The sequence below is a fragment of the Hippocampus guttulatus genome, chromosome 1 (assembly GCF_054856545.1).
Source record: "Hippocampus guttulatus isolate MCC_2025c chromosome 1, RoL_Hgut_1.0, whole genome shotgun sequence".
Lineage (NCBI taxonomy): Eukaryota > Metazoa > Chordata > Actinopteri > Syngnathiformes > Syngnathidae > Hippocampus > Hippocampus guttulatus.
The window spans coordinates 9,117,798-9,145,768 of record NC_141261.1 but is presented as its reverse complement, the minus strand read 5'-3'; the positions used below and the strand labels follow the sequence as shown (position 1 = coordinate 9,145,768).

The 27,971-nt window shown below is 42.6% G+C and overlaps 2 protein-coding genes across 3 annotated transcripts; one reads left to right on the top strand and one right to left on the bottom strand.

Moving 5' to 3' along the window:
• The first annotated feature begins 73 nt into the window (after positions 1-73).
• cep104 (centrosomal protein 104) lies at positions 74-25,657 on the top strand. Of its 2 annotated transcripts, none has more exons than XM_086107926.1 (22): positions 74-156; positions 1,134-1,260; positions 2,066-2,239; positions 2,349-2,487; positions 3,246-3,308; positions 5,960-6,036; positions 6,587-6,755; positions 7,971-8,126; positions 8,223-8,444; positions 11,310-11,525; positions 11,646-11,813; positions 12,547-12,714; positions 13,293-13,469; positions 16,889-17,086; positions 17,871-17,939; positions 18,824-18,902; positions 19,565-19,637; positions 19,756-19,864; positions 19,926-20,064; positions 20,730-20,797; positions 21,841-21,928; positions 23,684-25,657. In XM_086107926.1, exons 2-22 carry the CDS (start codon positions 1,148-1,150, stop codon positions 23,818-23,820), a joined length of 2,802 nt encoding a protein of 933 aa, XP_085964052.1. In that variant the 5' UTR covers positions 74-156; positions 1,134-1,147; the 3' UTR covers positions 23,821-25,657. The 2 variants fall into 2 exon arrangements, with proteins under 2 accessions (XP_085964052.1, XP_085964043.1); XM_086107917.1 differs by having other exon boundaries at positions 18,824-18,911.
• On the bottom strand, positions 25,565-27,257 carry b3gnt7l (UDP-GlcNAc:betaGal beta-1,3-N-acetylglucosaminyltransferase 7, like). The gene has a single exon (XM_086107940.1). The coding sequence runs from the start codon at positions 27,166-27,168 to the stop codon at positions 25,936-25,938; it is 1,233 nt and encodes a 410-aa protein (XP_085964066.1). The 5' UTR covers positions 27,169-27,257; the 3' UTR covers positions 25,565-25,935.
• Between the last annotated feature and the right edge of the window lie 714 nt (positions 27,258-27,971).

Below are 27,971 nucleotides of genomic sequence, written 5' to 3'. Positions count from 1 at the left end.
CTTTCGTCAAATCACAAACGCAGTAAGTGTGAGACAACAATGACCACAATGCATTGCGGTGCTCACGTGCCATTGCGCATGCCCGCACAGGTTGTCGCTTGTGGTGAAGAGGATGAGACGCTCGTACGAGGTGTCAACATTACGGTGATGTTCACGGTAAGCCTAATTTGAACGCGCCAAATGATGCCTCTTTTGTCCTACCACTGATTAAAACGTAAAGCAGTAACACTGGAAGATATGTTAGTGTAATTAGTTTTGAGTTAGCTCAACAACGTCACAACATAGCTCAGCCATGTTGGGCTGTGGAGGAGTAGTTGACAGTTGGTCCCCCCTCCCCTCTGCGTCCGCGCGCCCATCATGTAAGTCCGCGTCGAGAAATTGTACGACTCAGCAAGTACTGTATTTCTATTTCATTACCACGTTCGGTACCACCATTAAAACATCATCTTCTCGTACAGTATTCGGCTACGAAACAGTCGACCTAATAGTAATTTCAGATCGGAAATCCATCCGCAGTGTGTAATAGTTCGTTGATCGCGTCTAGTACATAGTGTGTAAGTATGTGCGCCATACTTCAAAGGTTTAAATGAAACCAATATTATTAGAAAGGTATTTAAAGACGATTCCTGTGATATAACTTATATCCAGAAAAATGATACTTATATCATATAAGTATAATTTTTCTGTGACAAAGCTGAAGAACGTCATGACTGTTTGAAAGCAGTGAAAATGAATCGAAGCCAGCGTCTTTATTCCAATCATTTGGGGTCGGGAGTTTAGTTGTGACTTTTTTTTGTGGAATCCGAATAGATTAAATTAGTAAAATTTACTTAATCTTTAACCTATTGTCAAAATCTTGATAAATGCAGAAACGGACAACAAATAACAATGATGGCAATCATTTCTAATTAATTAACTCAGTAATTCCAGTCACTATCTAAAACAAGAGGTAAATATCAGCATAAACCCCCCGCCCCCCCAAAAAACACAACATTTTACAAATTTGTACAGAAAGGTATGTGTGTGGATTTTATGGACCTAAATTGGCAACAATGACATGCCATCATTCACACTAAAGCTTTCGTCTCCAAATAATACAGGACGTGTGTTACCTGTCTTGTTTGCCTTTGCAGGATATGGTGGAGGGATGTCCAGGAAGATAAGATTTATTGTACTCAATTCTTCCAGTCATGAGAACAACTTCAGTGCTCAGGAGCTCATTGTCCATGCACCCACTGTCAGTGGTTGGAGATCGAGCAGGTGATACATCAACACGCCACTGATTTTACAGCTTCAAATGACTGTTATCGACACTGGTTACATCAAAGGATTCCTAAAAATCAAATTAGAAAATGCCATTGATCTGCATTACATCTGTATCTTAGTTTACGGACCCGAACTTGAACGAAACACAAAAATAACGAAACACAAAAATATTAGCATTTAGCTCCAAGCTGATTAGCTCCTAACACCGCTTACAAATGTAAAAAGAAGCTTCCTGCATTATTAAACACTAAACTAACAAAAGCCAGGTGTCGTGTTTAAAAAGGGGAAAAGAAGGCTTGCCAAAGGCAGTTGACACCTTTGCTGTCATACAGATGAAAAAAATTAACGGCTATGTATCAACGCGCTTACTGCTTTTGCTTCTATGCTACCGCTACCTTGCGAGTGTTCGATTTCCCACTCTGCAGTTATCATCACCCATGTCCTCTTGACCAGCATGGGCCAACATTTTTTTTTTTGTGTCAGAAAAAGAGAAAAAAGCCTACGAAAAAGAAAAAACACTTTTGGTCAGTGAGCATCATAATGTATTGAGTCCACTAAAGTGTTTTTTCTTTGGTGTGTTAAGTGTGTTCTTAAAGTTTGGCGGGGTTTTAGTTGTATATTTTGTTATTCCACTGGCAAGTTTTTAATTGTTTCCTTTTTTTTAAATATCGTATGTGTGAATATATTGTTATCCATTATTAAATTTAGAATTTCGTGATGGCTGTATGCCCGCCAGAATGATAAAGACAGTTTGATTTGATTTGACTCATGGGTCAAACTTGATGCAATCGTTCCACAGGTCATGTAGCTACCCTCAGCACATCACCCTGCAGCTGGTGGAAAGAAGTCGGGTGAAGAAGCTGCAGCTGCTGGCCCACCATTACCTGATCCCAGCTAAGGTGGAGTTCCACATAGGAGACAGTCCTCCAGATCCTTGCACATCACCGCTCATTGGCCAGCTTCACAAGCTCGGGTGAGACTACCGAGGATGATTTGAAACTCATTCATTTCAAAATTGTCCAAAAACATGTTTCACATCACAAAATCAACACAATTTTGATGCAACTCTTGATTCTCCGCAGCTACGTGTCTCTGTCAGACAACGAGAAGACCAGCTTTAGAGCTCGGGAACTGAAGTCAGTCCATTTAGATGCCGTCGGAACATACCTGAGGATAACGTTCCACAGGAATCATGCTAACCGTCACAATCGCTACAATCAGGTAAATGAAGCTATGAGAAAGATGTCACAGTCAGTCTTCCTCAGTTTGCTGAGTGAAAGCTCTGCACGCTCTTGGGATTTTGGCATTTCTATGACCAGTTCTGAAGCTGATGATGGTTGAAAGGATAAATCATCTTTCCTTTGGTACATATTTGTAGATTACATCTTTGTTTGTGCACTGTCCTGAATACACAACGTCCACTTTCAGGAAGTTAAAAGTGTACTTGATGAAAGTGCAGTCACAGTAACAAAGCCATGTCAGGGTTCATCACCCAACATGAGTATCTTGCTGTTTCTAGTTGGGTGGAAATGTGGGTATATGAGGTATGGTGGGTTCCGTTTTGCTTTCTCTCACCTGTGGTGTCATGCACATACAGATTAGAATGAATGCTTGTACATGCATGTGTGCGCTGGGGTAGAAATCTGTGCAGTGTGTAGGGGAAATAATTGTGCACTGAACATTGAATTCATTTTAGTTTTTCGAAGATTGGTCGTTTTTCAAAATTTCTTTTATTTATTTATTTTTTAAATTTTAATTTCATTTTATTTGATTATTGATACTATTGGTTGAATGGTGCTAGACCGGTTAGCATGTTCGCCTCACAGTGGGGATGTTGCGGGTCAAATCCGGCCCCGGCCTTCCACTGGAGTTTTCCAAGGCCTGCGCGAGTTTTCTCCGGGTATTCCGGTTTCCTCCCACATTCCAAAATGTGAATACAATGAGCAATAAACCCCTCAGACATTTATTTGGTGTTTCAGGTGGCTTTGGTGGCCATTAACGTGCTGGGTGATCCCCTGGATGAGAGTGCTTTTCACACCGTTGTAAGTATCAACTGGTATTGAACCTATATTTGTTCGGCAGTGGGTGGCGCTGTTGTGCTGCATCTTATTTGCCGACAGCTTCCTGGCAGCAGCTTCTTTGATCAGTTCAATTTTTTTTACATTTTAAAGGACATCGCCATATAAAATAAACCCATATAACACAGGGATCCTGCAGAGCCTTAAAAAGTCTTCAAAGGTATTGAATCAATGAATCTAAAAACAAGGCCTTTTGTGGCAGGAATCGAGCTTTCTAAAATCTGAAAATATGTTAACAAATGTGAACTGGATTTAATGATTATAAATAGTTTCAAATATCTGAGGAAACATTTTTGAGGGGATTTAGTCGGGACTATCACGAATAGGGCTGGCACGGTGGTGACTGGTTATCACGCCTGCTTCACAGTGCAGAGGTGCAGGATTTGATTCCTATTCCGTCCTTCCTGCGTGGAATTTGCATGTTCTACCCTAACTTTCGTGGGTTTTCTCCAGGTACATCGATCCCCAAAACACGCATGGCAGGTTAATGGAACACTAAATTGTCACGAGGTGTGATTGCGAGTGAATGGTTGTTTGTCTAAGTGTGCCCTGGCAGGCAACCAGTTGAGGATCTACCTCGCCTACTTTTCGAAGACAGCTGGGATAGGCCCCAGGCACAGCGGTTACCAGAGTGGACAGCTTCTCATGTTATCAGACTACAGGTTATCATGATGCATGAAAGGGTAGAGAGCAGAAGTACGTCCATTATGCATACCTGTCAACTTTTTGGAGCGCCAACCTGTATAAACTACCAAAAAAATTCTTATAAAGAGCAAAAAATCTGTATAACATACCAAAGCATTTTATATGTCAAAATAACGGCAGAAAAAACCCACGGAATTTTCAATGATATTTATTGTAGATCTCCATAATACAATGTCTGGTTAATGTCTAATCATCATTCTACTTAGTGGCATTACTGTGTTCAGAGTTGTATTCCTGCGTTACTTTTTTCACCAACTCCAAATCATTTGGAGTTGGTGAAAAAAACCCCCGGAAATGTTCAGAATCCGTATGATTTGTGCGATACGGCCATATACGTAAGATTCACCACAAAATCCGTATGAACTATGGCTAAACCGTATGAGTTGACAGGTATGATTATGTCCTGTCGTAATTTTAGACTACACCTGATATTGTGAAATTGGTCTTAAATTTAATTTCCAATGGCGTTAAAAAGCCAGAGATTTATGCCTTGAGCTGTCGGAACCCTGGAACATCATTGTGAGGTTTCTTTTCGTTTTTGTTTTGTTTCATTCGTTTGCTCCCATTGATAAATTGAAGACTCAATTGTCCAGAGTTGTGATTGCTTGTCTCGATACTTTAAATGTGCCCCAGTCCACGGTGTACCATGGCACTCCCGCAGCCAGCCACCCACTACCCATATGAGGAAAATCTACATAGAAAATGGATGGTTTTTGGCCCGTAGGTGTAAATTATGAACAAATAGTAGTAGTAGTAGTAGTGTCCTTATATGCAGTATGTTTGAATGATGTGACAAGAATGTCATAATGGGATACAAAGAGAAGTTAGTACGACTACGCACTTACACAGAAGCAAGAATTTTAGTTAGTCCATGTAATCAGATAGCTCTACAGGGGTACAGAGAACACCACCTCTAAACATGCGACCCCCACGTACCCCCCTCCACTCTCTCTCTCTCTCTCTCTCTTTCTCTCTCTCTCTCTCTCTCTCTCTCTCTCTCTCAGTGGCATGTAAAGACACTAACACAAACTCACGCAGATTCCAACGAACAAGCAGTGCATTGTTTTTTTTGCTAATCTGACTAGAGTCCTCCACTAATATAACTCAGGAATGACGGGAACGGACTTCTTGATATCCGGCCTTATCATTGTGACGCACCTTTAAAAGATATGTCAGTTTATATCACTGTTTTATTTACTCATAATCTTATCATCAACTTTTGGTTGTTCCGGTCTGACAAGACCATTTCTTTTGCTCTAAACATTATCAAAAGCATTGTCCTACATCAATAAACCAAATTATATTCTTGTGGTGCCATGTCACTCTAATTTGCTCAGATGTAATGATCTGCACACATTGTTCCAGTCCATAATCACCATCACTGATGATTAGGGGGCATAAAGGTCCGAAATATAGCATCAACAAATTGGGGACGGGCATGTTAAACGACCTTTCACCACAGGCATCTCGTTTGTTTTGCACACCAATGAGTGATGGCTTCTATAACTGCAATGTGATTGTAGTGGTATAGGGTTACTTTTGACTGAAGGCCCAGGATATTAAGTCAGGCCCGGAAATAGTTGGACAGAGTTTTGATTGACCTTTGTTCGTCACCATAATAGTTTTGAAATTAACTGTAGACATTAAGGCTTAATTCAAGATTTAATATGAGTATTTTAGGGCTTGGCATTATGGCTCAATATTCATCTTACAGTTTCAGTTGGATCCTGTCATGGTAATGGTATTTATCTCAATATAAAATTAAGGGTAAAAATATTTTAAATTGGAATTTCCCTTATGTGTGTGTGTGTGTGTGTGTGTGTGTGTGTGTGTGTGTGTGTGTGTGTGTGTGTGTGTGTGTGTGTGTGTGTGTGTGTGTGTGTGTGATTTGTCCATCTGTTTACCCCCAGCCAAGCAGAGAGCAGCTGATTGAACACTACCTCAACAGCACCCAGCTGGAAGCCGCCTTGGATGTGACCCTCGCGGGGTGAGACTCGGCCATTGAACCCTGGTGTCTTTGTCCCGTGACAATAATACTTACGAACGAAGAGACGAGATGACATATAAGGCACTCACGGTCACTTGCATTTCAAGCAGGTGGTAGGCTAAGGGTAGAGCACAACATTTTTCAAAATGTTTATTTTATATACCTGTATATACCTGTATATACATTATCTATCTATCTATCTATCTATCTATCTATCTATCTATCTATCTATCTATCTATCTATCTATCTATCTATCTATCTATCTATCTATCTATACATCTGTCTGTCTGTCTGTCTGTCCAACCGTCAGTCTGTTCAGCAGCCCACCCACCCGTATAAAGAAAGAGAGAGAGATAGGACTGTGAATCTAATCCACTGTGTAGGACTGTGTTCACAGCCACAACGGCGCAAATGACCGTTTCTAACTGCGCTCGTCTGCAAAAATACCAAAAGAATGAAAATTTCATCCATACAATTAGACCGCGCTTTTCACTAGACTTGCGCTGGGCATGAAAATGGAGCCTGATTTGTTCTTTTTCTTGAACCCAGAAAATATGACTCCACATCCCCCTTGGATGACCTGGCTTTCGACATGTACCAGGACCCTGAAGTGGCCTGTATCATCCGCCAGCTGGATCAAAAAAAGCAGGATATGGTTCATCAGGAGAGATTTGAGCAGGCCAAGTATCTGAAGCAGGCCATTGCCGATCTTCAAAAGGTAAGCGTCGATGCTATTGTAATATATTGTGTGCCTGGAAAAATGTGGAACAAAATTTAGTAAATATGTATTAAGTAAAATTTAAACCTGTAATTGTTGTCGAGATATAAATTCATATCAATTAATGCTTCATTTGCCTGTATCTTAATATCATATTTTCTATCCTAGATCTGATTTTGTTATATCATTTTTATTGTAATAAATATAAATTACTTGCTTGTTTGTTAAAAAAAGAAATTGAAAAGGACCTTCCAAAAATAATCGCCTACAACATCGCAATCACAATTTGCAGGAAATAAAAGTTGCATTTACTGGTACATTATTTTCCATAATTGTTAAGACCAAACCGAACCTTCAAAAAAAAAAAAAAAAGAAGACATTTATTGAAGAAGTACTTGTGAAACATTGCTCATATTCCCCATTCGTATACAGTGTTGCCATGCACACCATGAATTCTTAAAGAGAATAGGATTGTGTCGTTTCTTCTGTCTTCTTTCTCATCAACACAGCTTTTTGAAACCAGATAGGAGCCTTACTTACCTTGCCAGCTGTATAGCTGTCAAAGCTGTTGATGGTAATCTGAACGCCAGCGTACTTTATGGATGTACTTCAGGGGTGCCCGACCCTTTTTTGGTGAAAATCTACTTTCCAAGGATCCCTTGCGATCGACCCGTTACCGCACGTGCACGCAAACACGTCCATATGCATGCCATGATGAGCAACAGCCATAACGGACCCTAGCATTAAGCCAAACAGAAAAATAAAGTAGATGCAAGAGTGAGTTTGTCAAAAGGAAATTACTAACTCCCTTACTGGCAGGCATGCCCATTTATGCGGAATTGTTGTAGCTCGGGTGTACGTGTTTAAAATGCTTCTGTTGGCACTCCAGATTCCCATTCTTTGACAATGCCATCGGTGAATTGTAAATCAAACAAACTTCGAATGGGAATTAAAAAAAAAAAATAGATATATCTCAACGGCTCCGATCACCAGTTGGAATTCCCAAGACTAGCTCATTTCAAAATCTTGTTAATTTAATTATTGTTTGATATAATGGTTAAATAAATAAATTAACCGATCAATCAAGCAAGCCTGTTTGGGCCACAATAGGAACTGACTACGTTTGGTTTGGAGAACTTCAAGACATAAAGATCAGTTGTTGTGGAGCCATGTTTGCCTGTTTTGGCTTCCTGATGAGACTTTTTCCTCATTCAGGCCGGGGAGCATTTGGCAAGGCTTGATGTGGAGAAGCAGTGTGCGATGGAAAAGGAGGAATATGACCTTGCCAAGAAAAAGAAGGATGAAACGGATGCATACCGGAGGAGTGTCTACCAGCAGCTGGAGGTCCACAACCTCTTTGATATGGCAATGGTCAGTCATCAAACACAGATAGGAGCACTCCATTCGCTATGCCTTTTTTAGGGGGTATTTTCCAAAGTCACTTCTGCTCTTTTGCGTCATCTCTAGATCACAAGTGCATCAGAATCGTGTCCATCCCAGGAGGTTCCATCACTTCTTTGTCCTTCAGCCCACCCCTTGCTCCCCACCAAGCCCTTTGACCCGAAAAGAAAAGAGAAAGCTCTTTCAAACTCTCCACAGAGCTCTCTGTTAGACTCTGACACACTTTTACCTAAATGGAGCAACCCGCCTGACTCACCTTGCACCTCGTCTGAGCTTCAAAAAATGCATGTAAGTGCCACTTTATCTTTGCTGGAAAAACACACTGTGAAAACAGAACCTCTAAGGTTGAATACAATTCTTCATGGTCCTCCCTGGTAGACTCCGTTTCAAATTTCAAATTTGCCCCATATAAAAACAGGTAGGATTAAAATATAAAACAAATTAAACATGAAGAGAAATGTAACTTTGTGACAGATGCAGGTGGGCCGGGATGTTTGCAAGGCAAGCCCCTGGGCACTTTGACATCAATTTAATTCGGTAGCAGGTGGCAGTGCTGCTCAGAATTTTTTTTTTTATCTCCACTTTAACTATGCATGGCATTAAAGAAAAAAACAGGCATTTTTCATATATGAGTATGAATAGCACTATTACTAAAGTAAGAAACACATGGTAACTAACCATCAAGGCTCACCAAATTTTTGGGTTTGGCCATGTGATGTTGGCAAGCTGATCCCTTTGTCACCGTGATGTCATTTTCAGGCGCCAGACTGTGTCAATACAGGACAAAATGGCCCACCCCTGTGGTGGATAAGCACAAGTGGATTGTTCTCCCACAAATGCAATATTAACTCATTCACTCCTAAAGACGTATTTAGATGTCTTTTCAGACTCCACACATTTAATCCCAGCTCCTCATTTTATATTGACTGTGCTTGAAAAGGGTCTGAAAGGGTCTGAAAATGGCCAGCCATTTTCAGAAAGGGTCTAAAACGTCTTTGGGAGTGAATGAGTTAATCACAATACCATATTTAGGCTATTGGGGGTCGCAAAGAACATGTCTCGTAAAGAAAATTTTTGATGACCATAAATCTACTGATGTGTGCAAGCTCTTGGCTCCCCGAGTCATGAGTCCGTGAAGTGGGACGTGAATAGAACGTAAGAAACCAAAGACACTCCCTGACTGATGAACAAAAAGGTGTCGGTAAACATTGTAAAACAAAAAATATCATACCCAATATTCGATCTCGTTTAATATATATGCCGTCTTCGGGCAGTAGGCGGGGACACCCTGAATCAGTTGCCAGCCTATATATATATATATATATATATATATATATATATATATATAGGCATATATATATATATATATATATATATATATATATATATATATATAGGCATATATATATATATATATATATATATATAGGCATATATATATAGGCATATATATATAGGCATATATATATATATATATATATAGAGGCATATATATATAGGCTGGCAACTGATTCAGGGTGTCCCCGCCTACTGCCCGAAGACGGCTGGGATAGGCTCCAGCACCCCCCGCGACCCTAGTGAGGATCAAGCGGTGCGGAAAATGGATGGATATATATTATACAATAGCACCGTTTTTAACGCTCCGGCCTTCTTCGGAAACATTCGGGTAACTTCGGTGCATATCTGGGAGTCTGTTCTTCTTTGTTTTTGAAAGCTCACGTGATCACACCAGATTTCTGCTGAGGATGACACCACACACACGCAATCCATTTAAAACTGCCTTATCTTTTACCTTCGTCTCTCACGGATACTGGAAACATCTTGAAAGCTTTGAAAAATCCTTGTGTGTGTGTACCAGGCCTTTGGAGGCATGCAGGTAGATTGTGGGATTCTTTTTACGTTTTCCTCCCTGCCTCCCGAGATCAGCCCATCTGCAGGTTTAAGTTTCTCTATTTAATTAAAAGTCTGCAACAGGTGACTGACTCTGGCAGCTGCCATTGTAGCTTTAAGACCGATCTTTGAGTCGGGTTTGAGGCAGCCCATTGCCAATTGGCCCTGGAGGCAGAGCGCAACAGGATTTACTGGATGGTGCAGAGTGCAGGGCGATTATGGAAAAAGTGTCAATTATGATTCTTTGGAATGATATTGAAATCACAATTATATAAAAAAAAAATTATTCATTGATTTGAAAATATTTTTATTCAATTACCAAAAGTCAACCACTTTTCGATGGCAGAATTCCTCCCACACATAAGGGGTGTTCACACGGCAAGATTTGGTCCGGTGCTACGCCGGGGCTGCCCCAGTAGAGCGTTCACACGTGCAAATTAGCAGCACCGATGTAAATTTGCACGTGTGAACGCAACTGGGTTAAATTTGCTCGAGAGCAAATGCTTGTGAAGCGTACGTACGGCGAGAATGCGTTGCTTTCGCGCTCTGTCGGACTTCCGTCATGTGTTTGTTTAATAATGACACAAGACTTGGCTGGTAACATCTTTCCTTTTGTAGGAGACTGGACTGTCTCGGAGTTGTTAGTGTAGTTTGTTCCTTTGTTGTGTGTTCACAACCCCCCGCCCCCCATATAATTTATTTAGTGATTTTCTGTTTGGCGCATGATGTGTTTGCTTTTCTGAGTGTCATTGAAGTCATCGTTGATTTACGTTTTCGGGGGCGGTCACTCTCGAGCAGAAGGCACGGAGACCGAGAAGGAGAAGGACGTGCCTGTCCAGTAGTCGCTTGAGTTGTGTATACGTTTTAAAAAGAACCAACACGACAGCTCATTTGTTTTCTGTCGTTTTGCTCCGCTGCAGAAACTGCCGTGTGAACGCAAGTGGGGCTGCGCCGACGCTGTGTCGGTGCAGACACGCTCAGCGGCTTTGTACGTGTGAACGCTCCACACAATTTGCTGCGGTGCAAAATATATCGCAACAAAATACATCGGTGCAGCGCCGGAGCAAATGTGTGCCGTATGAACACCCCTATAGTTTTTGTCTCAGCAACTGCCGATTAGAAAATAGATGTCTTTTTTCCTTAAAAAACATACATGTTTTACTGTGTGTTTCTGTTGAGACCAAATCGCAGCAAGTATAAGAAATACACACAAGATCACAATATTTGCTACTGCAGTATATTTCAACAGATTTCTCTTGTTAGTGTAGCAGTGTGGCTTATGGCGAGAGGCACCTGCCTGCCCTGCTGAAAAAGGACCAGCCAGGAGAGGCCATACAGAGCCCTGCAATGGAGCACTCTGTCCTACTTGACAGCCAAAGTAGTCTCCTTAGCCCTGAGGTGGGCGCAGAACCAGAGCCCCTATCGGAAAAGGCTCAGAGAGAGGCTGGCCATGCAATAGAGGTCTATGGAGAGAGTCTGGTAAGAAACAGAAAAGCAGAAAAACTTAAGTCACCGCTAAGTGATTGAATAGGAAATACATCTCCATTGTGTCTATGTTGGGCATCTAATCATTTTCTTTCCTTGACTACTCTTTTCCAGGTCGCAAGGGCATATTCTAAATCCTGGTCGAATAGAGAGGATGCACTCCTGGCTGTGCACAAGAAGCTCTTGGAGGTACCCTCCACAACAACCAAAGAGGAGCTGAGAAACATGATTAGAGCTGCAGTCTTCTTGGTCAAGAGAGCCCTCCCGGAGAAAGTTTCCTCTGTAACTCTTTTTCTTCCTTGTTATTGTCAGCAGAGGTTCTCTAGAACCCTGTTTCAAGCAGAATTTATGCTCCTGGTTTTGAAGCATAATCTCTCGCACACAACGTGAACAGTTTTTTTCCCTGTATCAACCTCCTCTCCCAGAGCTTGCGTCCTCCATGAAAAATGCCATCACAAAGATAGCGTTGTCACATCTCTCTCTGGTAGAAAGCTGCAAGAATTCAAAATGTTATTTATTATGTGACTTGAACCGCCATGTACATAACTACATTCATACATACTGTACATTCTCCATTAGGGTGTTAACATAAATAGAGGTAATAGTTAAGTCAGCTTTGTCTGATTGTTTATGAGATCACTTCACTGCAGCCAGTGTTTGTAAAGGTTTTTTCTTTCTTCATTCATTTTGTTAGTTTGATGTATCCAGCTAAGGCAGTTGAGAAAAGATTGTCATTTGCAATGCCAAGCTGGTCTCAGACAACAGAGTAAACAAAGCAGAATACATGCAAATGCCAATAAACATATATCAAACTGTACAATGCGTTTATGGATATATTGTAATACACACACAAAAAAATCGCTAACAGTATGAATAACTTGCTTATTTTGTGAGAATTAGCTGCCATTTTGGCAAAATGGCGGCATTGGCATTCTGGCAAACAAATAAAACCTGCTGCAAAAGGACTGCGAGTCACTCAGTCAAAACGAGGTGAATGTCTTCTGCCTCAACTCAGGTTTTCCAAGCCTCCTTGAAGTTGCTGTTCTTCATGTTGAGCCAGCCGATCCCAAGTCTGGGGAGAGCTGAAGTGACCCACTGTTTGGAGAACACTTGGCCCACCCTACTGGCCAGGACTGGAGACTTGACCAACCACCTCCGTGTCACTGCCACAGTTTGTATCCAGGTATTATATCACTATGACACTGCTGTAAAAACCTGCATCTGGGGTCGAAATACCAACTATACAAATGTTTTAAAAAAGCACAATTGTTCCACCAGTAAGGATAGCAAAGTTTTGTGAGGGCAAAATAGATGTTGCAAGTCATAAGCAAAGTAAAGTCCAACGACATGCACCCCAGACACTTTTGTTCCTGTGAGGCATTTTCATTCATCTTTTGATATCCTCTATTGCTTGATTGTGTTTCAAGCGTAGGATGCAACAGAACTTAGGTTGTAAACAACACATTTTTGTAACTGGAGTGAAGCCTGGCGTAACATTAACATTGCGCAGAGGTTGGATGTTGGTAATATCGCAGTGGAGTGCAGGCCGATGGATCAGCAAGCGGGAGGGCTGTGCCATGATGGAGATGGTCTCAGCCAACTTCAATCATGGCCAATCTCGGCAGCTGCTTTCATTCCGTTGAAATGTGGCACGCTAGTCTCGACATGGCGATGGATTGTGTTGACAGATAAATTACAATCTGCAACGGACATGACTTGACAGTGGCTTACAGTGCATTGTCTCTCTTGTTTGCCGTTTAGGAAATTGCTGTCCTGAAAGATGTTCGAGTCTTGCACTTTGTCCCTGTTGAGCTGGTGAAGCCTTTCAAATCCAACTTCCCCACACGTCTCGCTCAAAGTAGGGCCGAACTGCTCGAAAGTCATCTGGCGAAGCTGGGCACAGAGACCTCTGGATTCACTGTGGAGAATGTAATGATGGTAAAGGATTTCAATTGATTCGTATTGACTGATTAAATGTGTTTTTTTTTTAACAGTACTCGGACAATCTTTTATCTGGCGCTTGATATACATCTAAATTCAAAATTTTATCCCCCAGCAAATTATCGTAGTATGTTAGTTCATTTGAATTTTATCTATATGATTATGATATAGCATTGTAAAGTGTAATTTCTTTTTCTTCACTAGTTATCTCGATGAAATCAGATGGTTCCACTTTCTTATAAGAACATTGAATTTTCATGTCATTCAAATATTCTTTGCTGTGTGAAGGGCTATCATTTTACATTTGCATTACGCCTTACAGTTCATAAAAAAAAACCCAAGACTGGCCATTTCATTTCGGTCACTAAACTGGTTGCTGACTCATTTCGAGATTGTTTTGGTAAAGGAAGCTTTTTCCCAATTCACGACACCATTGCTCTATTGCGGGGGTCGGCAACACGCGGCTCTGGAGCAACATCTCGTGGCTCCCTGGAGCTTTATAAAAAAATATTTGAAAATGGAAAAAGATTTTGATAGTAGGCTAATATAGCTCAAATAGATACAGATACATGTTGCAGCTCCGAAAAAGGAGAGCTGTGATGTTGTTTTTTTAAAACGTACACTTTATTTATGCTTTTAACAGTCTCAACAAACACAGACACGTCTGCATCCGACACTGTGCCTTCTCTATTCTTGTTCAATTCGAGAGGCGTTCAAAGACAGCCTCCGAAAAACGGAAATTAATGACACTAAGAAAAGCGAAGATAATGGCAACCAAAACAAAAAATTAAGCGAGGAAATCACAAAATAAATTCTATGGGGGCCTTTGTGAACACGCAACAAAGGAATGAATAACGGGACGCCGATCCTCTCTGTTTGTGCTGGGGTTACCTACCTTATACAAACAGATAGCCGCTAAACTCCAGTCATTTTCATCCCCTTCGCTTCCAGCATTGACTTATTATCCATGTTTTAACTGTCCACTGTTGGCCACAATGGACAAGCCTAAGCTTGCCCTTTCTTTTTACTTTATGACCTCTCACCCCTTTCAGCCCTGCTCCTGAATCCTTTTATCAGTTCTTTGGTTTGCCACCAACTTTTTCCACACAGATGGCCTTTGTTTGCATGTTTGCACATGCTTGCTTGTTGCAACGCTTCCCAAATTTACTCGGGAAACACTTCCAGTCGTGATTGAGCTGTAACGTGACTTGGAGGAAGGTGGGGGTGTGGGGGGCGTTGTTGGGTTTCTTTGGTCATGTCACATTAAACCATTCAGCGAGCAACTTGCAGACATGTGATAAGATCTCATCCTTGCATGTTAAATTTGCAAGTTAACTATTATCTAAAGAAATTATTCACCGTTATGGCAAAAAATCAAAAGGAAGGAACTCAGTCAATGAAACCACAAATTCTAAAACAATGTTAAGTTGCAGGAACTTGCTTCTACTAAATTCAATAAGTCCTAATTAATGGTGTTGTTCAGCAAAATCACTACTTTGAAAAGTGTCATTAAAACAACAAACACACCTCTCTTTAGCACAGCCCTTTCATGCGACAAATATATATCGGTCCACATACCACATGTCCATGTAGCCAGTGCTTGGAATTTGATAGCCCAAGAGTGTTAGGGCAGGGATGGCTGCAACATTTTTTCCTTTTACCACTACTGTTACCTGGGTGATCTGTTGAATGAAGTTCTGGAAGGACTCAGCTTTGGGGCCCACTATGTAACAAAGTATCTGAATTGGGAATGGTTGCAGGAAGGGCGGATGCGGGGCACGTCTGTGTCATTGCCGAGGTGTAAACATGTCATTTACAAATACTTGTATACAGTATGAAGAAAAAAATGATTTTATAACACATGAAACAAAGAACTGTAGCGTTCCTACTTCTTCTCTGAAAACATTCAGACAGCAAATGTTACCCGCCCACAGGCAACTGCCAGTGCCGCCAACTGTGGTCAATTTACGTAGTCTCGGCTGAGCTTCCTTTCGAAAGTGAGAGACAATTTCAGCCTTGACAGACAACCAGATTTGCTTCCGTTTACCAGACTTGTTTTCAGACCATGTGCTCAGGACTGCGCTGTGCCTCCGTGAGTTACGGCAGGAAGTACAACAATGTGCCGAGTTGATCAGTAGCGCTGAGACGCAAAGGAGAGGAAACCCGTGCCGTACATTTTGTTCATAAGCAAGGTTGCGGCGGCAATTAGCTTCCCATCACAATTTTGTGGGTAAAATCTGGTAATTATAATGAAGTTTGTGATCAAGGTGTCCGGCGTAAGTAAAATCTGCAAATGAAAAATGAATGATGTGAAATCGGGACTTTGAAATGTGAACGTTGCAGGGGTGAAAATGTTTGAAACGAGGCTCGACTGTGCTAGAATTTATTCTTATTCTCCTGGTTGTAAAATAAAATGAGCTAAATTGTCAGTGGGCGGCCCGCTGGTCGAGTGGTTAGCGCGTCGACCTCACAGTGCAGAGGTCGTGGATTCGTTCCCGGCTCCAGCCTTCCTGTGTGGAGTTTGCATGTTCTCCCCGTGGCTGCGTGGATTTTTTCCGGGTACTCCGGTTTCCTCCCACATTCCAAAAACATGCATGGCAGGCTGATTGGACACTCAAAATTGTCCTTAGGTGTGAGTGTCAGCGCGGATGATTATTCGTCTCTTTGTGCCTTGCGATTGGCTGGCAACCGGTTTAGGGTGTCCCCCGCCTACTGCCCAAAGACAGCTGGGATAGGCTCCAGCACCCCCTGCGACCCTTGTAAGGATAAAAGCGGATCGGAAAGTGAATGAATAAATTAATGAATGAACACAAATTATTATTATTTATTATTAAATGTGCTCATTAAATCCATTAATTAATCAGTTCATTTTCAGACATTGTGGGACTTCTATCGTGCAAAAAGCAAAGCCGATTTAAAAAAGTGTAGTGTGGAACAACGACAGACATTTTGAGCCAGGCCTTCTCTCAGATCAAACAGAACCTTAATATACAGTACATGAAAAGACACATTCATTCACCTTCCGAACCTCTTCATCCTCACTAGGGTCGCAGGGGTGCTGGAGCCTATCCCAGCTGTCTTCGGGCAGTAGGCGGGGGACACCCCGAAATGGTTGCCAGCCAATCGCAGGGCACACAGAGACAAACAACCATGCACACCCACACTCACACCTAGGGACAATTTAGAGTGTTCAGTCAGCCTGCCATGCATGTTTTTGGAATGTGGGAGGAAACCGGAGTACCCGGAGAAAACCCACGCAGGCACAAAGAGAACATGCAAACTCCACACAGGAAGGCCGGAGCTGGAATTGAACCCGGTACCTCTGCACTGTGAAGTCGACGTGCTAACCACTGGACTACCGGGCCGCCCTGAAAAGACACATTTCAGATTTATTTATTTTTTGTTTGTTTTCGCAGTTCTGTATGGCAGCGTTGGAGCATGGTGCATCTGCTGTTCGAGAGCTGGCAGTGCGCATCATCTTGTCCATGTACAAGCAGGACAGTTCGGCTGTTCTCAGCTTCTTTCCACCCCAGAATGCTGCTCGTAAGAACTTCCTTCACAAAACCTTATTCGATGGTTTTGCCAAGATCGACGGAAAGCTTGTGGAAATTCAGGCAAGACGTTCAAATCTATTTTTCCTCGGCGTTTCGATCGGGGTTTTATGTTGCCCATTCTGAGACTGATCATCCATGAGCGGGGTCGGCGGATGCCGATCGCATGGATAAGCTGGCCATTTTTAAATTTTCGAGATGATTGTGAGCACGGATGGTTGTTTGTATATGTGTGCCCTGTAATGGGCTGACAAGCAGTTCAGGGTGTCCCCTGCCTACTGCCTGGAGAGAGCTAGGATAGGCTCCAGCACGCCCGCCACCCTCGTGAGAAGAAGCGAATTAGAAAATGGATGGGTGGTTATGCTACTAAGGGGGAAAAAAAGGAAGAGGTTAAATTCCCCTATTTCAACCCGCATCAAATCTAGTTTTAGGCCCTGATCAAATAATCGGCATGCATTTAACCATTGATGGTAGACTGTCGTATAGTTTTGCTTGTATCCAAAATCCAATACTTTCTATGTACTACATAGCCTATACAAGCATTGGCTTTGTAATGGATGACTGGCATGCTGGGAGATTTTACTATAATCCTTGTGAGTCACCCAGTGAGTAAGCGTAATTTGCGCCATCATCATCATCAGAAAGCTAGCTAGCTCATCCTCGTCAGTCGTCAACATAGACGCCGTATAACCTTGCTGCTCCCACAGTCAACCAAGCTTCAAGATGGTAGGGCACGGTCAGGTTACACTATTTATAATGCAAGTACAGTTAAAATAAACACAGACGATGAATGATGTATTGATGTTGTCACTAATTTATCCGGCCTATTATGGGTGGTGGTCCACAGGATGGGCAGAAGGAGAAGGAGGAGATCCACTCTCTGCAAGAGCAGCTGGCGGCCTTAAAGGACTTGACAGTAGGTGGAGTTGTCATAATCCCGCAATTACATCACACCATGTAAAGGCATCAAATTAACATTTATAACGCCACTTGACTCTGTAGGCCAGGAGTGTCCAAACCTTTTCGTTTTGAGGCACGCGTACAGAAAAATGGAAGGACTAAAGGGCCACTTTAATATTCATCATCCTTGAAACACGCTAAAGTCAGTGTAGAAAGCCATTATATATTGTTTGTATTGCCCAGTTAATTTCATCAGCTTTCTGTTCAAAGTGTTCAGGAAAATATTCGATTTCTTTTTAATAAGTTTTTGCAGTGGCCAACGGCCTTCTATCTCAGAGCATAGATCCAGCTCTGCACTTAACAGCAGCCGAATCCCATCTCCACATTCAGAACCAAAAGAAAACACGGCAGTAGGGTGTTTTTCAGTTTCTTGAGCATCGTTAACGTGATGCCTTCATAAATCAGCCATGGAGCACAGAGTTGAAGAAACTATTTTTGCCTCGAAAATTCAATTATCTTTATTCACTACAGTGCTTTGAAGATAAATTGTGTTATTCTGTTAATCATTTGTTTGTTTGGGTTTTTTTTGTTTTTGTATCTTCAAATAAAGCGAAAAGTTCTACACCCTCGCTTCTCACTCTGCCCACCTTACCTTTTTAACTACCTTGTGGACCATGTCAAATGTCACTTTCAGGATCATTTTTAGTCATATCGCAGGCCGCTGAAATTTTCATGGTGGGCCGCAAATGGCCCTCGGGTCGTAGTTTGGGCATCTTAAACGGCTCTTTTATAAAAGTCTAGCTTATGCACTGTAAAATCAGGTCAATCAATTTGAATATTTATCTCATCTTCTTTTGGATTGTGACCATCCATTCACCTGTGGGGTGTCTTTCGTTCAAGGAGAGCGACTGTAAAAGTACCAAAGGACAAACGGCCAAGAAAGAAGTTCCTAAAGTTGAGAGGGGATCTCAAAAGACTGGTAAACAAAGTATGTGGTGTAAAATCCAGTTCTGTTTCATGCCTTTCAACTGCTTGTTCTTCCACCCCATGGCTTGGTTTAGAAAAGTGTTGATGGCCGCAAACATGACCTGTACACTGTGGATTGCTTTGACAACTTCCTGCAATCCATGACATCTTTATTTCGAGAGCGCTCTCACAACAGCTGCAGCGCTAACAAAGCGCTTTACAGAACACTAAACATAATAACAGTGAAACAATAGGAATACACACCATAAAAGGAGTTGTTACGGTCATCATTGCTATCATTTGGCCATAAATGTGTATCTCTTTTGCGTCAATTTGGTTTTTTTTTTGTCTCCCCAGCAACATTAGAAACTGACCTTCACCCCTCAGCACCCCCAAAAAAAGTCATTGAACTTTATTGATCAAGCACTTAAAAAGCAAGTGCTGCAACAAAAGGTTGTGCATAAATAAAAATCAAACATGCAACACAATAAACAATGTCAACCAATTAATTCATTCATTATTAATTCTTACTTGAAACCCACAACAAATATTGATTGAGCGCAAAATATACCAACATTTCACATCGTTTGCATGTTCACCTATCTTGAAGGCGCAAAGAGCTTGACGTTGTGCTTTCCAGTTGTAAGTGACAGGCGTCATCTTCTTGATTTACAGCAGTTCTGAAATTGTCACAGAACAAGTCACCCCCCACAGTAGAGGTCCAGCAATCTATCGCATACCTGGATAAGTAAGTAACTTGGATTTTGCCATTAGCCTGTTCAGCTGACCACGACAGTGCAGGAGATATTCCAGATTTGTGGCTGTCATAATCTAATACTTAAATTCACTTTTTTTTTTCTTTCCAGCTTGTGTATATTCTGCGGCGAAACTGATGATTCTTTCACCGAAGATGGATTAGACCTTCACTACTGGAAACACTGCCCCATGCTGCGGCGCTGTGATGAATGCAGACAGGTAAACTGCCACGTCAACAAAGAGTCGTCACTTTTTTAATGGGCGCTTGTTGTGTTCACAGGTAGTGGAAATCTCCAGCTTCACAGAGCACCTACTAAACGAATGTGAAAGTAGGTCCAAATTCAGCCAGTGTCTGCGCTGCTCGGAGGCAGTGGCCACTGAAGAGCTGACCCGACACGTCCAGGGCACCACTTGCAAACGTGAGCCTCCCTTGGAAGTTTTGGATGACTGGTGGGATTGTGATTTTTGTAATATCGAAGCATCCAAGCCTTCAGTGAAAAATAGGGTTCTGTATTTCATTCTTCCTTCTATTTTCTATACTGGGCATCCTCAATAAGGTCGTGGGTGAGCTGGAGCCTATGCAAGCTCACTTTGGGGTGAGAGGCACGGCACACAATGGACTGGTTGCCAAATCATTTCAGGGCACAAGAGACAAACGACATTTTGGCTCAAAGAATTACACAGGTTAGAACAGGGACATGGCAGTGGTTCCTCTGTGACATAAACAGAAAAAAGACCCGATCCTCTGCCTTATTGCTGCTTACAGGCTACTCTTCTAATGTTCTTACAATTAAAAATGGACATTGGAAGACTCTTAATCTGAAACGCAAGCCATATGTCGGTATTAATAATTGACAAGTATGAGTCATGCGTTTGTGGAATGTTTGGCTTTGTTGTGCCCAAAAAAAAGCCCATTATTCTTGACATTATTGGATTTCCATTCATGCGACCTGTTGAATTAGATGTTGAAACAAAGCTTATTTTTAAAACCTGTCTTTCCTATCACATTTTCATTTCCTCTCTAGTGTTTTAGGAATTCTGTTTACCTGTAAAGTAGCTTATAGGTGTCACATTTCTGTTTCAGCCCCCATCTCAGGTAAACGCTCCTGCCATTGCCCTTTGTGTCACACCAACTTTTCACCGGGAGAAGAGGTAAGATTTTGCACGAGTGTGCCATCTAAACCAAGTGAGATGCCACCATCCCTTAAAACTTTGGTGGTGTTCTTTAAAGTTTGTGTGTTTAGATTTTAAGAGTGATGGGAAGGACTTGGCTTGGTCACCCGTGAACTTGGTTTGATGCAAATGTAAACAAAATGAATATTAGCAAGGGCCTCCTACACTAAGACCAACACCGTTTCTCAGAACAAGGGCTTAGAATTCACACCGTTGGCATTTCCGCTTCACCATCAAACGTAAACTACTAAGTGTTAAAGTAAAAGATCAAACAGGAAGTAAAACACTGCCATTGCTGACACATTTAACCATTTCAGCCATAGCGGTTACAACAGTGGACAGCTTATCGCGTTATCAGGTTACAGGGTGCATGAAAGGGTTGAAGACTTCACAAGAGGAGACTTCCTTGCTCCTTCCTGTACTTATTCCTCTCAAGTTGAAGTCATTGTAGTAATAAATAAAAGTAATAAAATGAGCTAAATCCCCACACCGTCTTTAAGGGCGTTCAATAAAAGGAGCGGAGATAGGAGGAAGAGAACACTTGATTTTATACAGGTAGATTGCTTGTGCAGACAACTATTGCACAAATGATTTACGGTTAAACTTGGGAAATACCTAAATGTAAATCAAGACCCTAAGTAGGGGTGGGGTCAATCTCTTGTCTGATCACTGGGATTAAGTCTTTCCAGAGTGCTGAATCTTTTGCATGAATGACTTTTTTTTGTCTTTCCAAGTTGAAAATGTACTTTGCTGTGAGTTCACTCAAAATGAACACATGACATGCCGTTTCTTCACGCAAACACACCCTTCAAAATTGCTGGGGGGGGGGAGAATTATAAAAAAGTTGCACTCTGGCTGCCAGAGCCCTGAACGGATGCCATGAAAGGCCCTAGTGTTGTCGAAGGAAGGAGGGCGGCCATTCTGCCGGTGACTGGACCTACAGTTGCTCGTGACCATCCCCGATTGAAGGCCCCCCCAGGAAAGGAACTGAACTCACTGAGCTACTTTTGTACCTGTTGCAGGCCTGGAAGGCTCACCTCACAGGCAGTGAGGGCTGCAAACAAAACTCACGTAGGGCCACGGAGTCCCAGAGTACCAAGCCAGCACAAGGTGAAGCATTCATACCCACTTGTCCACACACCCACCAGCACAGCAGAGCACTGCACCCTGTGAAAGCGCTTTAAAAAGTGCAAGTTTTCCCAATTTGGCTTCGGCACTTCGTGATAGAATGTACCTTGCTAGCTATTAGCACGTATTGATTGAAATGCTTCAATTGTGATTGCCATTTCTCATTATGTTTTTAGAGCCACACGAGAGGCCACAGAAATGTTGAGTAATCACAGTTGTCAGTCCAGAAAAGGATACATGGCGAAGAGTTCTTGTTGTTCCACTTTACTCAACCAAAATTAACACCAGGCAATCTAGTGACTGATCTTTTTGGGTGTTCAAAGGAATGTAAATTGATTAGGGTCCTGTCTGCGTGGTTTCTTGGGCCACGGTTGGTTTATCTTAGTTGTGCTCTTTCACAAATTGCTCTGGAAATGCATTGGGTTGGATTAAATTGGGTAATCTGGGCTCAACAGTGTAAACAGACGATAGTCAACCATGAAATTGATTTAATTCTCAGGGTGTACCTCAGGGAAAGGGGTGCAACTAAGCCACCAGGATGACAACATAGTGAATAGTTGCATTTTTGTGTGTATCTTAATTTGGTTTTTTTTTACATACTTTAACCAGAATACCCCAATATCTTAAAATAGGAAGAATCATCTGTTAGATGTGATATTACAGTAATCCCTCGTTTATCGCGGTTAACGGGACCAAAACCACCCGCGATAAACGAAAATCCGCGAAGTAGCGACCAATTAACGTATAAAAAGATTTGAGCAGAGCGCACTAACACACACACACACACACACACACAGACCAGCGATCCCGCAGCGTGCGGCAGACGTGTTTATGATTAGTCAGTTAAGACAATTAGGATGAAAGAGACCTGCTTTTGTCCTTATAAGCCTCCTCTCTCTCTCTCTCTCTCTCTCTCTCTCTCTCTCTCTCTCTCTCTGTCTCTCTTTCTCTCAGCAACACACATACACTCACCGGCTAGCCCATGTGTGCACGCACACATGTGCCCCACGTGGACCTTCTGCTTGAGCAGAGTGCCACACACTAGCACGCAAAGTAAACAACACTTAGACACTGATTTTTGCGGACTTTTTATGAATGTTTGAAAAAATCCGCGATGCACCGAAGCCGCGATAAACGAACCGCGAAATAGCGAGGGATCACTGTATATTTTTTCCTTGCCCTCTTTTGGGGTTTTGATCAGGGGATGTTGTTAGTATTTTTCAACTGTGGGCTTGTAAAACCCATTTTTTGTGGTTACAGGCGATATCATTAATATGGCCAGTGGCAAGTATGACTTTTGTCACCAAAATGACTTAAGGGCTCGGTAGCATAAAGCAATTGTAAAGTCTGAAATGGTGAGTGTAAACGTGTAAACGTGTCCCCGCAAAGACTTGGTTTTTATTTTCACTCGTTACGTCAGCACATTGTCACTGAGCTGCGGAATTACACTTGTCATTAATAAACCCAATTCCAAAGACGTTGGGATGTTGTGCAGATGGTTGTAATTTTTCACGTCGTCTTCAAGTAAAGTTTTATACAGTACTGCTGTTGATTAGTAGTCACTGAGCCGAAAGGTGTATTTCTTCTTTGCCTTCAAACCACAGGAACTCAGCCAATTCAAAATGACACCATCGTGTTTCTGCTCTTTTAATTGCTATGGTGGGGGGCTTTGTTTTGGCGATAAAACACGAGACGAGGTCTTTCATCTACGTGGTGGGGCTCTCTGTTTGCGTCCAGGTAAGGCTGTCACGAGAACAAAGTTCACACACAGCTGGTCGATGGGAACCCGAGGGAGAGCCAGGCCTTTTGGAAGAGGCAGTCGGATCCCCTCTCTGGTACCGCTGGCTCGAGGACGTACACCTGGGAAGCGTTGATCGTTGATGAAGATTCTCCTCCTTGCTGTAGAGCAGGGGTGTCTAACTCATTTTTTGTCGGGGGCCATTTCGGAGTTACGCTTTCCCTCTGAGGGCCGGTGCAAAATCTCAACGTTATTTATTACCCATGCCATTTGACATTTTGGTACAGATTTTCAGCAAGAATCATGACATGCTTTGTTCCTACGGGCCACATAAAATGACATGGGGGGCCGGATCTGGCCCCCAGGGCCTTGACTTTGACACCTGTGCTGTAGATGATCCAACAGTGTCATTCATGATGCTGCGGTCCTGCTTTTCACGAAAGAGCCACTTTTGGAGAAGTCCATTTAGGTTTTATGGCGTATACAGTAATTTGATTACCTACCGGTTTGTTTATTAATGTCTCATTTGACAATATCATTTAATAATGACTCACAAAATTCAGTTTCAGAATAATTACTCAATTAAAATGGAGCAGGTACAAGACAAACTTGCACTGGTGGCGAGTTGAGCGAGGTTGCACGGCTGAAGTGTGGCATATGGCTAATAGAACCAGCCGTGTCTGGCGTACACCGAGATAACCTCGGATGACCTCATCAGCGGTTATTTTGTCAGACCTGACAAAGGCCTCCTACTACTAGAGACGCAGATGCTACTATACAGCTGTCAAAGATATACCGCATGACCAGGTGGCGTTCCCTGCCACAAAAAGAAATCCCTCTTTCGGGAGCACAAAGTGTTGCTGTATTAAGTGAACTGTGCAAGACAAGTTGCGCCTTTTAGCAAATCTTTGCACCACTGCTAACGCTTTTGGTTGCATCATTGTAGATGGTTTTGTCTTTGTCTAGGTCTGTGTGTACTCTCATAACTAAATATGGAGGCATGGACACCATCTTCCTCTTTTTGGCTCTAACCACCATCGCAACGGATTTGGAACGAAACAAACAAGCTGTGCTTTTACTGCCGACTTTCATTTTTAATTTGAGGGTATTTACAGCAAAATCGGTTGAGCGGTGTAGGAACATTGTATGTATCGCGAAGAGCATTTCCCTTCAGTTTTGTTTTCGGCAGGTGGAATGGATGCTTAGTCAGATTCAGGTCAGGTGATTGATTGCCTTTGCATGACATTCCACTTTGCATTCAAAAACTCTTTGGTTGCTTTTGTAATATGCTCCGGGGCATTGTCCATCTGCACTGTGGAGTGCCGCTCAATGAGTTCCGAAGCATTTGTCTGAATATGAGTACGTCATGCATGAAACACTTCAGAATTCATCCTGCTCATTTTGTCAGACAGGTTACATCATCAATCACTACAAAGGAACCCGTTCCGCTGGCAGTCATACGTGCCCACCTGGACATGAAAGAGCGGAGCAGCCAATTTTCCCATGACTGTATTTTAGGTCCCTTCAAAAAGTGTGAGGCATATACAAACTGTTGCCATTGCTACTCTGTTCACCTGATTTGGATGTAAATACCCTCTGATTAAAGCGGAAAGTCTGCCGTTAAAGAAGAGTTTTTCGCAATTCAAATCCATTTTCATGGTGTTTCGAGCTAAAAAGATGAATATTTTGTCCCGGACCTGACTAAGTATGTAATAATTGTAATGTAGGTTTTATACCATGTACATCATTGTGACAATGATTTTTTTTTGCAAAGGTATCTGCGTTTAATTAAATAAACATGAATTTATAACACCGGTTTGGATAGATTTGATGACTGTGGCGTTATTCCCAAACAGCCTGTCTCTGTTCATGAATCAAACAAGTCACTTTTAACAGGGGCGAACAGACCTTTAGTTTTTATTTACATTGTAAAATAAAACAAACAATCAATAAACGAATTTCAGACATTTTGATTTCCTTTTACCCTGATTTTGTTGACTCTGCACAATGAAACTCTTGCACAATGTTAAGGCACAACAGCCACTCAACTTTTAGGTTTCGTTCTTGATCTGTGAGGCTCAAACTTGAAATGGCACAGAGAATTGGACGGTAGAGTTGTGTAGTAGTGGTTTCCCAAATGTAAAAAGGACTCCAAACTGTGGATCGATTCACTGTGGAGCAAACAAATTAGTCTGATATTGCTTCATAATCAAGTGCTCTGCTTTCATACATATATTCTTGCACTGTCATGTCAAAAAGAGGCCCTCTTTGCACAAACCAGTTCTTCGTTGTGCACCAGGCTCCACATTTTGAGGAGCTCCTGGGTGCTTAGTTTGTGCACCAGAATGAGGTTCTTGTAAAAGCACGGTTCGCTGTTCATGGGGCTCACCCGGCGCATGGTAATGCCGAAGGTCCTGAAACCGGAGTGCATCTCTGGGCTCAGGTGGAGCCTCTGCAGACACATGCCCAAAAAGACATCATCAATAGGGTACAGTTCCAGATCTTCTGAGACCACAAAGAGCCTCCTGGCCAGCTGGGAGGACATGAGGAACCCCCCTCCTCCCGCATAAGGAGGGTATGGCTTATCAAAGAGCTCCCTTGGAATGTAGTATTTACTCTGTTTATTCCGGATGGGAAAGCTCTTGTACATGGTGTGCCCCAAAAACAGGGTGGTCTCCTTGTGCTCCTCCACCTTGAAGTCGATGAGGTCCAGTAGGTTGTTTGTGTTCACAAACACGTCGTCATCCCCTTTGAATATAAACTGCACACCCGGGCAGTAGATGTCGAACCATTTGAGAAAGTTGACCTCTTTCAGGGTTAGGTTCAAAAAGGTGTCCATGAAATCCCACTGCAGGATGTCCTTGTAGATCTGGTCCTCATACTCGATCAGCTTTTGTAGGTTCTTGGCGTCTTTGCCAACGGAAGGACTGCCCAAAAGAAAAAGGGTCTTGATGCTCTTCCCTTCCGCTGTGTACTCCCTGCCCCAGGTTTTGCGGACCGCCTCGCGGCGATCGTGCTGCTCGATGATGGACTTGACCACTATGAGGAGGTGCACCTCTCCTACCGTGGCTGTGCACTTCTCCGGGTGGTTGATGAGCATCGGGAAGTACCTGCAGTGCCGATGCAGTACGAACTGGTGAAACCTTGGGTCTAACCTCCGGAACCAGTCTGTTGTCCTGACCGCGGCGTCCTCGCTGCAGTTAAGCACCTGCGCGTCCCAGAAAGGAGCGCTGCGATTTGAGTGCGCCCCTCGCGCGCTGGGAACCGTCACATGGTTATGACTCGTCAAAGTAGGCTTGCTGCATTTCTTCCAAAAAGAAACCCCCTTGAAACAGTCGGGGTGCCGCGTGTAGGAACCCGTGGTGTCCTCCGGGAATTTGAGCGTGTAGAACAGGAGGAGAGAGGCGAAGAACAGAGAGAGGCTCAGAACGGGCTTCAGCAGACCGCGCCGCTTTTTTCGGAAAAGCAACTTCATGATGCTCATTGCAGTGGTCCACGGATCTCCAACGCTTGACCTTGGACCACCATCGTGATGCCCCCTCAACTGTGTGTCTCTCGTCTCCAGCACTCCCTCTCGTGTTACCCCCCACGGCCCCTGTGCAGCCGGATAACAGGATGCGCTGTCACCGAGGTGGTCCCGGGGCTTTCTTTGGCCATGGTGGCGTTGAACTGGAGACGCTGCGGGGCAATCGAGAGTGGGGAAATGCTGTGGGCCACGAGCGGCTGCGAATACACGCACTCAAACACATGGACCCACCCCCGTTCTACTCACTCTCCTCCTCCTCCCAAATATATCCTCCCCTCCCTCACCATTACTTGTTGGTAACAGGTGTCAACGACAAGTTTATTGTGCGTCTTGAAAGAAACCTACAGAAAAGTACACACTTGGTATTGGGCTTATTTTGGATTCAACGGGGCCTAGTTAGCAGACATTATGACATTTCCCCTTGCCATTAACTTACAAAACAGTTGACTAATACCTTTGGCAGTGACACTTGCCACTTTGCACGTGTAGTGCCTTTATTACTGTAGCCCTTTCATCGTTGTATCTCTGTCATTCCGCATTACTTGCACAAATAAATTGAATATTCTATTTCTGATGATTATAGTATAGCGCATTTCCCATTTTTCACACTTGAATTGGCTCGTTCTCGTGCAGGACTTTTAACAACTACGTGGGCGTTTAGTTAGAAATAAAAATTTAAAAATGAGATTAAAGAGAGTAATATTTTATTGTTTATAATACATTACTAAGAGAAATACATTTTTCTTTCTCGCTTTCTCAGT

Bases quoted from the DNA above. Each gene is read 5' to 3' on its own strand.
- cep104 (XM_086107917.1), top strand. From the start codon at position 1,148: ATGTCCAGGAAGATAAGATTTATTGTACTCAATTCTTCCAGTCATGAG. The intron at 3,309-5,959 runs GTAAGTATCAAC...GTTTACCCCCAG, and splicing joins AGAGTGCTTTTCACACCGTT to CCAAGCAGAGAGCAGCTGAT. The intron at 6,037-6,586 runs GTGAGACTCGGC...TCTTGAACCCAG, and splicing joins TTGGATGTGACCCTCGCGGG to AAAATATGACTCCACATCCC.
- b3gnt7l (XM_086107940.1), bottom strand. From the start codon at position 27,168: ATGAGCATCATGAAGTTGCTTTTCCGAAAAAAGCGGCGCGGTCTGCTG.